This window comes from Takifugu flavidus, chromosome 9 (assembly GCF_003711565.1).
Source record: "Takifugu flavidus isolate HTHZ2018 chromosome 9, ASM371156v2, whole genome shotgun sequence".
Classification (NCBI taxonomy): Eukaryota; Metazoa; Chordata; class Actinopteri; order Tetraodontiformes; family Tetraodontidae; genus Takifugu; species Takifugu flavidus.
In genome coordinates this window covers 13,239,997-13,253,600 of record NC_079528.1, presented here as the reverse complement: position 1 = coordinate 13,253,600, position 13,604 = coordinate 13,239,997, and the positions used below count along the sequence as shown (strand labels likewise).

The window sequence follows — 13,604 nt, the reverse complement described above, 5'->3', positions numbered from 1 at the left end:
AAAACCATTAACACACAATCTTTGTTCCATTTATGGCAAATAAATAAAAAAAAATGCAGAGCAGTAGAAATCAAATTAGACTCTGTGTATATATACATATATATTTTTTATCTGAGGTCATAATAAAATGTGAAACTAAGTCAGTGCTTCTCAATTATTTTCTGTTACGCCCCCCCTAGGAAGAAGAAAACATTTTGCGCCCCCCCCCGCCGTGACTATAATTAGTATCATTTGTCTATGAAATTGTTATAAGTACACCTCTGCATAACATTGTATCCTTATTAATATTAAAGAAAACAAAAAAAGAAAGAAATATAGACCAAAGCGGGATGATTGTTGCCAATATTCGGCACGTTTTTGCCGAAAAAACTCAAGCGGCTGATCAGCGTGACTGGGGTGTAATGTCTTTAAGTGAGGGTTAGGGTTAGTGTTAGTGTTAACCAGGGTTAGGTTAGTGTTAGGGTTAACCAGGGTTAGTGTTATCAGCGTGACTGGGGTGTGATGTCTTTAAGTGAGGGTTAGGGTTAGTGTTAGGGTTAACCAGGGTTAGGTTAGTGTTAGGGTTAACCAGGGTTAGTGTTATCAGCGTGACTGGGGTGTGATGTCTTTAAGTGACGCCTTCATTTATTTGGCTTCATGCTGTCCTGCCAACATTTTTAGACACAGTAAACACACCGGTCTTTCCTCGTCTCCCACTGTAGTCGCAGTGAAGCCAAGCGCTATAAATGCTTCGTCATATTTCCTCGTCTTAGCTTTCGGGAGACTTTCGTATGTCTCGTTATCTCCGTCTCTCTCCGCCTTTCTTTTCATCACTGTTAAGTATTTTTTCATGCTGTCTCTTGGTGGTTTGTTCACTGCACTTCCTATCTCTTGCTCTGTGGTGTGTGCGCGCGGGATGTGCAATTACACTTTATTCTAGTACGGCAAAAAAAAAAAAAAAAACATGTTCTCCGGGGTCACACGCGCCCCCCCCCCCCCCCCCCCTCGCATCGCACTGGGGGGGGGGGGGGGGGGGAATTAACCAAATTCCCACTATTTGAGAAGCGCTGAACTAAGTCAACACGTACCCAACTGTGCTGTAAACACATGCAGTGACCAACATCTAACGCTAGAGGGCGGCTTCGAGCGCTGTTGTACAAAGACCGACTGACACGCATTGATTAGAAGAAGAGAAAGCAGCGCTACTACAGTGAGCAGGAACTGGAGTGTAGCTAAGCTAACGTTTTAGGCTTGGTACAATTGCGACGGCATCTTATTTTAGTATTATTTACAGACACTTCGTCCCTTTAGCCACAGACTCTTTGTTGTGGACGTTATGACTAAGTTAGTTTTGGGGAACAGGTTATTTTCTTAGCATTAAGACGTGAGCTCAACTCTGACTGGCGGTCATGGAGACTCGGGGGATTGAAGACATGTTTGACTTTCGTCGGTAAGTCAATTTATAATATCCCGCTAATAGAAGCTACGGTTACCCTCCAGCCTTTGCAACATAGCCACAGTTGTTATATTATTGCCTCATTTGTGGTTCGAGTAAATGTTGGGAAATAGCAGCAGATCGCGTCTGCCCAGGGTTGGCTAATTGTAACGGTTGGTTATTACAGCAAACGAGAGCAAGTCTGTCTCAAATATATCGTAAACAAGCTAATGTAGCTAAAATTAGGCGACGCTGGTGTCGAAAGTGTTTTTGCTAACTTGTCTTACGTAACTTTTCTGGAGTTGAATCCTTTGCTTTCAGTAAAAGCTAACCTTTCATTGTTCAAAGTGAAGCCTAAATGTCTGTAGAACCTCACTTCAGAATATTAATAACTTACTTTCACCCTTGTCACTGTGATAATTCGATGTCTTCTGAAATATAGATGTGACGTCTTCGATGCAGGAGAAAGTTCTGCTATCTGAACTCCGGGGCCACGTAGCTTAATGAGTGTGAATACGTGTAAAAACATGTAGTAATCAGTGTAATAACTGCCTCACTATCTCCAAATGGCGGAGGGACAAATCCCAACTTAAAATAACCTTCTAGAAACCCTCAACTCTTCAAAAATGATTACTGGTCAAGAGTTTTAACCTTTGACGCGTCTGTTCTGTGCAGGTTTCCCAAACAGGCAGCTTTGCTCCTGTTGTTGCTGATTTACTCTCCAGTTGGCATTTGCTTGATGTTGATCCGGATTTTTGTTGGTCTTCATGTGTTCTTAATCAGCTGTGCACTCCCAGAAGGTTTTATAAGACGGTCAGTATTTATCTTACTCATTTTAATATTGGTTCATTAATGAGAAGAACTCTCAAAGTTTCCCACCTACCTTGTAGACACACACACGCATGTTACCGTATGTAAAACTCCCGAGCTTATCAAATGTCACTTTTATTAATGTGTCTTCACAGATTTATTGTAAGAATCATGTGCTCGGTTCTCGGGCTGCACGTGAGGCAGAAAAACCCTCGATCCAGGGATAAAAACACCAAACTTTACATTTGCAATCACGTGACAGAGTTTGACCACAATGTAATCAACCTTCTGACCCCCTGTAATACTGTGAGTACTTATTTTCTATATGTTAGACATTTGAAACATGTATCTAATGAACATTATTACATAACTGTTAATAAAGTACTCATCGTATATAATCAGCAATCTCAATACATCACTGAAGGTACTTATTCTGGTCTGTAGCCTCAGTTAGAGGGATCCACAGGCTTTGTGTGTTGGGCAAGAGGCTTCATGGAGATCCACTCGACAGCGAGCCAGGCAGCAATGAAAGAGTGTCTTCAGAGGTACTGCTGCACCGATGGCACCGCTCCTTTACTCTTGTTTCCTGAAGAGGGCACCACGAATGGCCGAGTTGGGCTACTCAAGTTCAGGTTTGTGCAGATGTTCTCACACATGAATGAAGGATAAAAGAGCTGAACAGTTAAGTGCTGAAACCAAAACAGTCAGTCAACCCAAAGAGCAGTTACTGGGATGGCTGTTCGGGCAGCTAACCATCGGTTTGACATCAGGATTAAAATAACCCACTGCTATGCATTAACATGACACTTTCAGGGAAGAGATTAGTCACTTTATTTGCTCTTTTCATTTTTCTAATTTCCATAAAGAGATCTTTGGGCACAAATCTGCAAAGGTACAGCTAATTTGACTAAACTCAGAACAGTTTCACTCGATCTTTTGGATTGTCCACATTGTGTGCTTTCACATATGCTAAACTAAGGGTGTGTTTCCTCTCAGTTCTTGGCCGTTCTCACTGACTGAGTCTATTCAGCCTGTGGCCTTACGGGTGACCAGACCGCTGATCTCTCTGGTAAAGTCATTTACATTTAAATTAACTGAATAAATCAGTGAAGGCGAATAAAAGCAATTGGCAACATGTGAATATCAAAATCTGGTATTAATGGCTAGAATATTTCAGATCAGTAATAACCATTAATGGCACAAATGCAGTCTTTTGTTATAAGTGTAGTTACATAATGCTGCATATATTATTGTGCAGCTCTCAAATGTCAGTTGTTTGACAATCTTTCATAATAATTGACCCTTTTTTCCCCACTTGTATGTCCACAGAACACCCCAGAATCGAGCTGGTTGATGGAGCTCTTCTGGACCTTTTTTGCTCCATGTACAGTGTATCATGTAAGGTAGTAAATTTCCACTATTATTTCCATCAGCATTTCCTTCGTAGTCGGTTCTTAAGAGTGACGACGTACTTTCGCCTGGCTTCACTTCCAGGTCCAGACCTCCCTGGTCAACCATCCCGCCCTATTCAAGTTATTACCTCTCACAAGTGTTCAAGTTAGGGTTAGCTAGCAAGAACTCAGCCGAGCACTAAACTTTGTTATTATATGCATTTCTACGAAGTGTTTAACTCACCGTAACTACAACTCCTCTCTTTCTTGTTGCAAGGAAAGCAGTAGAATGACTGTAGAATCATTTTTTAGAGGCTGTGCGTGAGGCCCTTTTGGTCCTGGAAGTTGTGTTGGGAGCGCTTGCACCATTGCTTAGCAACCAAATGATTGATGATTTGGTGGCTTCATTAATTCTGCACTATGATTAATATTAGCTGAGTTTCTGGAGTTACCAGATATTATTATTCAAGATGAAAACACTGTAATTGACACGGGGCTGAAATGTATCGATCGCCTTTAAGTTCTTTTTGGGCCTGTTACAAAACAGTGATTTGAATTTTTCTAATTTGTAAATTTCTTTCCTTGCAGCTGTAATCAGGATTATGTCTCTGTTTTGCTTCTTTCTCATTCCCACCACAGTTGGCTTCCACCGGTCTCCAGGCAGGAAGGAGAGTCCTCGCAGGAGTTTGCCAACAAAGTCCAGGAGGTAACATTGGCTTTTGCCGTAGAAGAACCTTCTATAGATGACTATATAATGCATTTTACTGTAGAGCTACATGTTAGAAAGTGTTACACTAAAGGACACTTTAAGCCTGAACGAACACCAAATCTAGTTTTTAAATTTGCAATGTTTGATTAATCCTCTCCGTCAGGAGCTCGAAAGCATTTTCTCTGTAGTTTCTTTTCAGAGTTCTGACAGCGAGGCACGTCCATTTCTAAACCTTCCCAGCCATTATGCTGCATTTAGGTACTTACGGTGTCTTCATTTCAGCTGCTAGCAGTGGAACTGGGCCTGATCTCCACCAAGATGACTAAAGCTGACAAAGCAGAGCACATTAAGAGGCAAAGACACAGCGTTCCCCAGAGAGCTGCGAGTATGCAAATGGAGCCACATAATATTCAGCTGTCTGGCTCTGCAGGGGTTTAGAGCTCATTTGGTTTGCCTTGCTGCAGGTGTCACTCCAGTGCGTCTTGGCTTCAAGGTTCAGAGTTTGACCACAGATGATCACAGGCTTGCAAAGATGGCCACACAGGTGAAGGACGTGTTGCCCCACGTTCCTCTGAATGTAATCACCAAGGATTTAGGTGGGTCTCACTCCTGCTGGGCAGTGAACCATAAATACGGTTTCTTTTTCCACGTGCTCATCGTTGTCTCTCGATTGTCTGCAGCAAAAACCAACTGTATCGACACTACCATCACGAACCTGCTGGAGATCAAGGAGGACACGCAACTGGAAGCAGCTGAGATCGCAACATCTGGCGCCTCCAAGGGCGGCTCCCATTCCTCTGCCTCTGCTCCCACCATTAAGGTCTGATGGGTTTATATTTAGACACCTTTCCATAGCACTTAAACGAAATAATGATGGAAATTCCATATCGATCATTCCCTTTTCTCTTCCTTCGCAGCCTGCTGCCAAATCATTCGGGAAAACACCAGTTGACAGACATTTGTCTTTCCAAGAGAGAAAAGAAGCTATGTATAATTTTGCAAGAAGGTGAGAGATTGTCTTGCCATAAATTAGAAGGCATTTCATACATTGGTAAATCATTCATTTGGTACCAGAGACCTCCCACACTAACGGAACACTGTTTGTGTGAGGGTGAACCTCATGGCATCAATGCTAACGGCCGTTTATTTGTGTTTTTGGAATTCAGACGCTACATTGAAAAACATGGATTGGATCAAGACGACTGAAAACGCCGAAACGTCAAGCCACCATTGAACTCTTGCCTGAGACGGCATATTTACCTTGCATAGCTGTACACTTTGACTGGTAATTTTCTATTATGTCAACGGGTTCTGTTCAAAACAGATTTTGTTAATTGCAAATACATGACAGAACATTTGTTTAGAACATGTACAGTATACCTTGATGGTGATTATGCATGTGTTTGATTCATCATTCTGGCCGATACATAATTTTGATATCAATTTGTATTACAATCCACTGACTGTGAATCATTTATTTATTTTTATAATGTCCTAGAGTCATCAAAGAAAATAAACTTCTGCTTGACCTTGAAAAAAGTGCATAGTCTTTTATTGTACTGAGGTAATCAAGGCTGTTTTCCTTAAATATACGTTACAAATATATCATTTGTACTTTATTGGAAATAAATTCAAGCGTTGAGGGAATAATTAAAAAAAAAAAGGTGTTTTTGCTTTGACGTAGATGCTAAGTTAAGTTTTCATTTTGAAAATTAAATAATATAACAAAGAGCCATTAACTATAAGGCAGATTATAAATGCCGCTCACTTGTGGAATTCACAAAAGCAGTTGTTGACTTTGTTGAGGCACAGGTGCACGTTGCACTTTGCACATTTGTACACAGTCTGTCCCTTACAGTTAGGAAGTTTGCAGCGTTGCCGCCCGTTTTCGACCACTGGCCAGTGGCCCACAGCATCGGAGCGGACCTCCTGTGGTGGAATGGCCTTGGCTGGACCGCGCCGTTTCTTTATCTCAAACTGCCCGTCAACATCCAACGAGGGCCGTCCCCTTTTCTGCCTCATCGGATCCTTCCCCTCCATGCAGAGCGCCTGTGCAACGGATGCTCTGAAGGCGAGCAAATCCTTCCGCTTCCTTCTAGGAACGCCCAGTGACTCGCAATCACGCCGGTACAGCAACCAGCTGTTCACAATGGCCATATCCACAAAGTGAAAGAACAACCGGTGGTAGTACTTTTTGGACCTGATGTGGATGCGGTGATATGCAATCAGTGCATCAAGAGCATCAACTCCACCCATGAACTTGTTGTACAGGCTGATGATGCTTGGGCATTCCACAGACACATTCCTTTTCAGTTTTCTTTCCCATCGTTCTATGATGGAAACGGGCTGGGCGCCGGCAAAGGTGCTGGCAACAATCACCCCTCTGTTGTCAAACCATTTGACCACTCGTATGCCCACGTCATCCACAACAGCCTGTTGCTCTTCGAACGCCCCTCTATCCTTGTTCTTCATCTCCGAGTCTGCGCTGAAGGTGCAGCCACGCAGGCGATTTTGCTGTATGGTCCCAAGTGCTGGTATCCCCTTGTTGGCAAGAGCAACAAACAGATCCAAAGAGGAAAACCAGTGGTCAAAGTACAGCAGGTGGTTGACATTTTGAGGGATAACTTGTGCAAGCTTTAGCACAATGTTCCCACTTGCTCCAATGTCTGGTTGCCCTGGCGCAGGACCAATTTCCCCTGTGAATATCTCAAACGAATGCACCAGACCTGTTGTGTCGCAAAGCACAAAAAGTTTGTATCCCCATTTGTAGGGCTTTTGGGGACTGTACTGCTTCAGGGCCGATCTGCCTTTGAACGGAACCATTTGCTTCTCAACACATAACATTTGGTGTTGAGGGAGAGCCTGGAATTTGGGGAGCAGTGAGTCAATAACTAACCTGATTTTGAACAGTCTGTCGTCATTGTTGGGTGCCGAGTTGTCACAGAAATGAATAAAGTGTTTTATTTGTTCCCATCTGTCTCGGGACATTACTTCTGCCACCTGCTGTACTCGACTGGTACTGGACCAGTACATCCTTGACCAAGGTAAAAGAAAAACGCTCATATACACTACAGTGCCAAGAAACTGCTCCAATTCAGGCCGATCTAAATTGAGGGCACGATTTGGGTGTTGTTGTGTGCAGTACAGATTGCTTTGTTCCACAATTTTGTCCAAAAGTTCACCATCAAAGAAGTCCCGGAAATACTGAATTGGCAGTCGTATTGCTTCAGCATCAGGAAGAGCATCTTGCCAGACTGGAACTTCTTTTGCAGAGTTCTCCTGCTTTACTGTCTCCCAGGCTACCTTTTGCCTATTTCTCTGTGTAGTAGCAGCTTCTCTCCTCGCACCTGCAGCACTTGGAGGTGCATAAGGCGGCACATCGGCATCTTCATCACTGCTGCTGCCGCTCGGCTCATCACCTGGTCCCGGAGTGTATTCCTCATCACTGTCCCCACTGTCACTGAGACAGCTGTCGTCACTGTCCAGAGGAACATTCCTGGCCCGAGGTCCTCTTACTCGCGTTGCGTAGACAGATGTTGCCCTCATATTTAGTTCTAGAGAAAAATAACAACTATTTGTCGTAGGTACTATACCTCTTTACGTTAGCGACACAAGTACACAATAAGGCAGCACATGTTTTTTTTTCTTAGCACAACTTACGTAAAATAGGTCTATATTTTCAAGTTTGAAGTCTGAAAATGCCGGCGTAGCATGAGTAGATCTTCATGACGTAGAGCAGCGTTCCCTCCAACCTGTACCAGAAGAAACTAGTGCTTGCAAAAGGTTCCGAGGTATGTATTCTTGATGCATCAACCGGCAATGGAGGAATGCAGACGCTATTTTGGCTATATTTGGACAATAGGCGTTAAAGATACTCTACTGTGGTATTAATAAACATTGTTATTATAGTCAAATCTCTGAAAGTCACCCATGCAACAATCGCAGACGCGTTTATGTCAAATCCGATTTCAGGCAATTTGGTAGTCGAAGTAACTACGATAGTTTATAACCCGTCCTATATTTTATTTCAGAAATAGTCCCTTAAATGCGACCAATTATTCTAGGTCGTATCAAATCTGTTACAACTGTGGTAGTTTGATGGAGGTCGGTCAGAAGAAGAGTTGTGTTGTTGCGTAGAAAGACAGTTTAACCAGCGTCGATGTGGCGTTTCCCAATAGACCTAAATGCATCGTTCCACCCATGCGGAAGTGACGTTTCCGTCAAGGCAAACGCATATTAGCTTCGAAGTTCAACATGTCGGTTGTTGAAGAAACTTCGAATAATTCCGTGGCTGTGAAAGAGGACAGAGAGGTTGATGGAGAAGCTGAGGAGATCGGGGATGATTATTTTGTTGACCCGACTCGTTACATTTTTTACAGGCAGGGTTTGCAGCACGTGTTTTACAATTTTTTAGGTAGCTAGCTTATTAGCAGCTTTTAAGCGTTATTGTTTTTAAATGATTCTGCTTATAATAACACTCTTGGTAAACTATAGTTCAGCTCAGCATTAACTAGAATCGTTTTGCATCATCCCCTAAGTGACAAAATCATCGCTTCAAAGAACGAGTATTTAAGAAATTAATACTGATGCAGCATTACATGCTTATCTTCGATTTCAAATGAGCGTTAAAGTAAATGTGCCAACAACAAATCGCCAGAACAGATGATGTTTTTTTTTCCCCCAATAGCCTCCAGATGATGTTATTTTGTGTTGCAGGGACAGGAAGGAATGGGCAGATCTGGAGCCTGTCTCCCAGGATGATGGTCCTAATCCTGTAGTTCAGATCGCCTACTCAGAAAAGTGTAAGACTGTTGGTATTCATGAGAGACACACCCAGGAAATACATGCAACCATAGCCCCAACTTCCGTCATCGCTATAACCCAAAGCTGTAGACTTGAAAAGGTTTCCTGTCTAAATTCAGGTCATTGTGATTAAATCTTGGCAATTAATGCGCATGTGTGTCTGCTTCAGTCTCAGATGTTTATGACTATTTCCGCGCTCTCCTGAAGAAAGATGAAAGAAGTGACCGAGCCTTCGCTTTGACAGCAGAAGCCATTGAGCTGAACGCTGCTAATTACACCGTTTGGTGAGCATGTTTAAAATAATTGTCTTTTAATCCTGTGTGTACTTAGTTGTGCCTTTAAATACCACCTGGCAACATGGAATTTAATTGCAAACACACTTGATATAAGCCAATCTTCTCATTTACACATTACAATGTTTACGACAGTCTCCTCCTGATGTATCTTGTGTTTGGCTTTGGATGTGCAGGCACTACAGGCGAGTGCTGCTGCAGGCGCTGTCAAAGGACCTGAGGGAGGAGTTGAGGTATATTACTGGCATCATTGAGGATCAACCAAAGAACTACCAAGTCTGGTGAGCTGACACATTCTTTAGGTCTATAAATTGTAATTTCTGTAAATCAGGTAATTGTATTTCATTACAATGAGCCACAGATGAAGAAATCTGGATGATTTACCCACGCTTGTCCTCGACAGGCACCACAGGCGTATGGTGGTGGAGTGGATAAACGATCCGACAGAGGAGCTCGAGTTCATTGCAGACATTCTCAGCCAAGATGCAAAAAACTACCACGCCTGGCAGCACAGACAGTGGGTCATCCAGGTAGGTGGAGGAGCGCCGAGGAGTTTGGCTTCAGAATGACATCTGAGCTCCACATCTCATCTATCGAGGACCATGTTCTGCATGTTGCCAACAATTATTCTCTCCAGGAATACAAACTGTGGGACAAAGAGCTTGAGTTTGTGGAGAATCTCTTGGAAGATGATGTGAGGAATAACTCTGCGTGGAACCAGAGGCACTTTGTGATTTCTCACACAACAGGCTTCTCTGATCCAGCCGTACTGGAGAAAGAGATTGAGTGAGTGCTCCAACCCTGGACACGGTGTCGATGTGGAACTTCTTAAACCTGAAGTAATGTCATTTTCAGTCAGGAGCTGCAAACAAAATGATTGTCTCTGTCTTTCTCTCCTCCTTTTTCTTCCCTCAGGTATTGTTTGACCCAAATCAAGAAAGCTCATCACAATGAAAGTGCATGGAACTACTTAAAAGGGTGAATGATTATCTTTTCTAAAGAATATTAGTAAAAACAAGACCTATGCTCTAGTGCGTCTTTCACTCAGACATTCAGTGTCCCATTCCTGTGTTTCTTACTGGGAACAAGGCAAGTGGGAACAGTTTAGAAGTTTACTTTCTCCTTCCCCCAAAGGATGCTGCAAAACAAAGGTTTGTCATCTCAGCCTGGCCTGCTGGAGAAAATCCTGGAGCTGAAGGAGAGCCACTGTTCACCGTATCTCCTGGCTTTTCTCTTTGATTGCTACGAAGATCTCTTGGAGAGCAGAGCCGAAAAAGGAAATCTGAATAAAGATGAACAAAAGGAAACCTTAAGGAAGGCTTTAGAAGTAAGTGTTCAATGTACAGAAGAATCCAACAAAAAAGAGTTGATGAAGAACCTTCTGAGAAGGTTTATCATCATTAATTCTTCTCTTTTAAATTGCAGATTTGTGATCTTTTGGCAAATGAGAAGGACACCATTCGCAAGGAGTACTGGTTATATTTGGGACGTTCTTTAAAGTGCAAATTTGGAAGCAGCGGTTCAGAAGAGTCTCCAGAATCGTCCACCCCACAGCAGATGAGCTAGAGTGTCCTGAGACCCCCCCCCCCCCCAGTGAGGACCGATGTTTGTGGAGATGTTCTGCGCCTCTAAACGATCGCTGACCAGAAAGTCAAATATACAGTCAAGTTGATATCTAATCTGCTTAATTTCAGACACACATTGACATTCTTTTAACACAACAACATACTAGTATTTACTGTCATGTTTTCTTTGTTTTAACTCTTAACGTGTCAGATCTGACATACCTCCATAGCAGACATGGGTGCATGCACGGGAACTTGGGATTTCAACTGTGTTCATCCTTAAATGAGGGTTTCCAAAAATAACTTTGTTAGACTCTGTTACCATGGCGATGGACCCTATGAGCCCCCTGCTCCCTGCTTTCTAGAAAGCCTGACTGACTTCAAACTGAAGCTTCATTCAAGATTTAAATGATTGTGTTTATTCAGTCAGTCATATTTGTGGCATGAACAGGAGTATTAAGACATTAAGTTAAGCAGTTTGTGTGTCTGTAGAAAATGAATGACTATAAATAAACCCAAATATACTGCAAATCTCCAATTGTACTGATTTTTAATGTTTTTTTTAAAATAAAATAAATCTGACCCGGTCAAATCTTGAGCAATTTTCTGGATTCAGCATCTGAAACACAATTTAGATGTCGATGTTAATACACATAAAAATGGAGAATTTCATCTTTGCAAGATACATAAATCACTACATTTAGGCTGCAGTGTTTGTTGTTGCCAGCAGGTGGTGCAATTGGCGAGTCTAACGCCATTTAAATTGGGTAATGATTTATCTGAGTTATTAATTGTTGAAGAGGTAATTCAATCAAGATGCTTCCTCCACTTTCAGGACCTACATGGTTTATACATGAACTCCACACTGGTGGACAGCTTATTTCAGTGGGGTCACCCTGGTGACCAAACCGTGTTCTACCCCACTTAAAGTAGTAGTATTCAGTATTCAAGTGACCAAATAGACTCTTAACCTAAAATCAACAATACACAGGAACAAAGATTGAAGTAACTCCCTCAGTGTTGAACCTGGGTTGTTGAACCTTCACTCCACAGAAGCACTGGAGACATTTTGGTGCCAGAGATCAGTTTTGCTTTCATTTTGCAGAAAACAGGCATCTAAACTACTAGTTTGTAAAAGAAAAACTACAAACCAAATACATTTCTGTGCTGTTAAATTCAGCTGCTTTAAACTCGTCCTTTTCTTGTTACCGGGACCCGTTTGTTGTGTGTGGTGCTGCCAGATGAGTGGCGAGTCCCTGTGCGCCCAGCATCGTGTCCTGCTACCTCTCAGGGCTCGGATGTGGGTTTACCCCCCCTTCCCCCCTCCCGAAGCAGCTGTCTCTACTTCTACTGACACCCCAGCACAACCCAGCCCTCCTGTTTCCAACCAAGCACTTCGTTTGCAGCAGCGTGTCATTACACTTTGATTAAAATGCTTGATATGAAAGGAGGTTGACTGGCTTTCTTCCATTTTTCTTGTCTCCCCAGCGTGGAAAACAGTGTTTATGCGCAAGCTGACGTCATTTGCAGTTCACACGCAGCCGAGCATGTGGCACTTGTGATGTGAGGGATGAAGGAGGAAAATTATGTGAGAAATGTTCTCTAACATACAGGCTCACACCCCTGACGTGACAGCCTCTCTGCTGTGAAAGAAGATGTTGAAATAAACTAAACAGGCTTCCATTTGAATAATAACGCTGGTTCATGCTGGTTCGCTTGTGAAATGAGGCGGATAGCTCACCTGCTGCATCGCTTCAGCAGCATCCCCCCCTCAGGACAAAACACAGGCTTTAATTAAAAGACAAATGAAGTCCGCTGTGTTTAGACTAAACTGCAAACGCGCCTTTGTAGTCTGCAGGCTGTCAAAGTTATCAAACAGATGACGCTGCAGTCAGGAAGTGGCAGAGGCTCAGTGGATGAACAGGAAGAGCGTATTGACGGAGTCCTGGAGCCGGTCCAGCTCAGTTCCAACACATCTGTTCCTCATAAATGGGGGAGAAGGCGGCTAATCCTGAGTGGGCCTCTATCTTCCCCACCGCCATGCACGGTGGAGCAGGAGCGACCGTTGCGCGCATTTAAGTTGGCATGTGTTCGTGGGCCTGCAGCGTTTAGCAGGAAGATCAAGACAGCAGACAGGAGGAGGATCTATAGCAGATAGAAGCAACTCTTGTAAATTACTTTCTAGGTGTAAAGCACGTTTGGCTCTGCCCAACTCATATTTGAACTGTAAAGAACATTTAAGGACTAATTGATGTATGACAAAGGAACATCATCAGCCTTCCTGCCTCTTTGATAATAAATCACTGCTTTTGTAGCATTCAGGGGATTGTAAAGCCCATAAAACAAATGCTGCTGTTAATCTTCTTTTACATGTAGCGCAATAAACAACACCGGGCCAGTGAGGCATCCATCAGGGTTGTGCCCCGGCTGTCCTCCAGATCAGCTGTTCCATGCTTGACTGATGAGTCGTAATTGACTTGAATTATTTTAGGCCAGCAGGATGAACAGACGCCGCTCTCGCCTCAAGAGTGGTTGGAAAGTGTTCCTGATCTAAAGTCCTGAACAGCTGCTTTAGGTAGAGTTGGAAATCAACAGAAAAGAGGGAAATGAAATAACCAA

The 13,604-nt window shown here is 43.0% G+C and overlaps 3 protein-coding genes and 1 long non-coding RNA gene across 4 annotated transcripts; 2 read left to right on the top strand and 2 right to left on the bottom strand.

Annotated features, from left to right (window-relative positions):
- The first annotated feature begins 1,146 nt into the window (after window positions 1-1,146).
- Window positions 1,147-5,863, top strand: aup1 (AUP1 lipid droplet regulating VLDL assembly factor). Its single transcript, XM_057043110.1, has 12 exons — window positions 1,147-1,429; window positions 2,090-2,227; window positions 2,380-2,530; window positions 2,669-2,856; window positions 3,221-3,293; window positions 3,554-3,627; window positions 4,255-4,321; window positions 4,607-4,709; window positions 4,789-4,920; window positions 5,005-5,144; window positions 5,242-5,330; window positions 5,491-5,863. The coding sequence occupies exons 1-12, from the start codon at window positions 1,389-1,391 to the stop codon at window positions 5,528-5,530; spliced, it is 1,236 nt and encodes a 411-aa protein (XP_056899090.1). The 5' UTR covers window positions 1,147-1,388; the 3' UTR covers window positions 5,531-5,863.
- LOC130531216 (piggyBac transposable element-derived protein 3-like) lies at window positions 5,860-8,371 on the bottom strand. Its single transcript, XM_057043109.1, has 2 exons — window positions 7,985-8,371; window positions 5,860-7,878 (listed from the first exon to the last, which is right to left on the bottom strand). The coding sequence occupies exon 2, from the start codon at window positions 7,868-7,870 to the stop codon at window positions 6,089-6,091; it is 1,782 nt and encodes a 593-aa protein (XP_056899089.1). The 5' UTR covers window positions 7,871-7,878; window positions 7,985-8,371; the 3' UTR covers window positions 5,860-6,088.
- A 145-nt stretch (window positions 8,372-8,516) lies between these two features.
- On the top strand, window positions 8,517-11,516 carry fnta (farnesyltransferase, CAAX box, alpha). The gene is made up of 9 exons (XM_057043111.1): window positions 8,517-8,703; window positions 9,041-9,126; window positions 9,297-9,411; window positions 9,597-9,701; window positions 9,824-9,950; window positions 10,058-10,206; window positions 10,336-10,398; window positions 10,555-10,747; window positions 10,846-11,516. The coding sequence occupies exons 1-9, from the start codon at window positions 8,579-8,581 to the stop codon at window positions 10,984-10,986; spliced, it is 1,104 nt and encodes a 367-aa protein (XP_056899091.1). The 5' UTR covers window positions 8,517-8,578; the 3' UTR covers window positions 10,987-11,516.
- On the bottom strand, window positions 11,382-12,716 carry LOC130531219 (uncharacterized). The gene is made up of 2 exons (XR_008952035.1): window positions 12,144-12,716; window positions 11,382-11,604 (listed from the first exon to the last, which is right to left on the bottom strand). It is a non-coding gene; the product is annotated as an uncharacterized LOC130531219 (long non-coding RNA).
- Between the last annotated feature and the right edge of the window lie 888 nt (window positions 12,717-13,604).

Excerpts from the sequence above, each read along its gene's own strand:
- aup1 (XM_057043110.1), top strand. The coding sequence starts at position 1,389 with ATGGAGACTCGGGGGATTGAAGACATGTTTGACTTTCGTCG. Across the intron at positions 4,921-5,004 it reads TGTAATCACCAAGGATTTAG|CAAAAACCAACTGTATCGAC; the intron begins GTGGGTCTCACT and ends GATTGTCTGCAG. Across the intron at positions 5,145-5,241 it reads CCTCTGCTCCCACCATTAAG|CCTGCTGCCAAATCATTCGG; the intron begins GTCTGATGGGTT and ends CTTCCTTCGCAG.
- LOC130531216 (XM_057043109.1), bottom strand. The coding sequence starts at position 7,870 with ATGAGGGCAACATCTGTCTACGCAACGCGAGTAAGAGGACCTCGGGCC.
- fnta (XM_057043111.1), top strand. The coding sequence starts at position 8,579 with ATGTCGGTTGTTGAAGAAACTTCGAATAATTCCGTGGCTGTGAAAGAG. Across the intron at positions 9,412-9,596 it reads GCTGCTAATTACACCGTTTG|GCACTACAGGCGAGTGCTGC; the intron begins GTGAGCATGTTT and ends TTGGATGTGCAG. Across the intron at positions 10,748-10,845 it reads CCTTAAGGAAGGCTTTAGAA|ATTTGTGATCTTTTGGCAAA; the intron begins GTAAGTGTTCAA and ends TTTAAATTGCAG.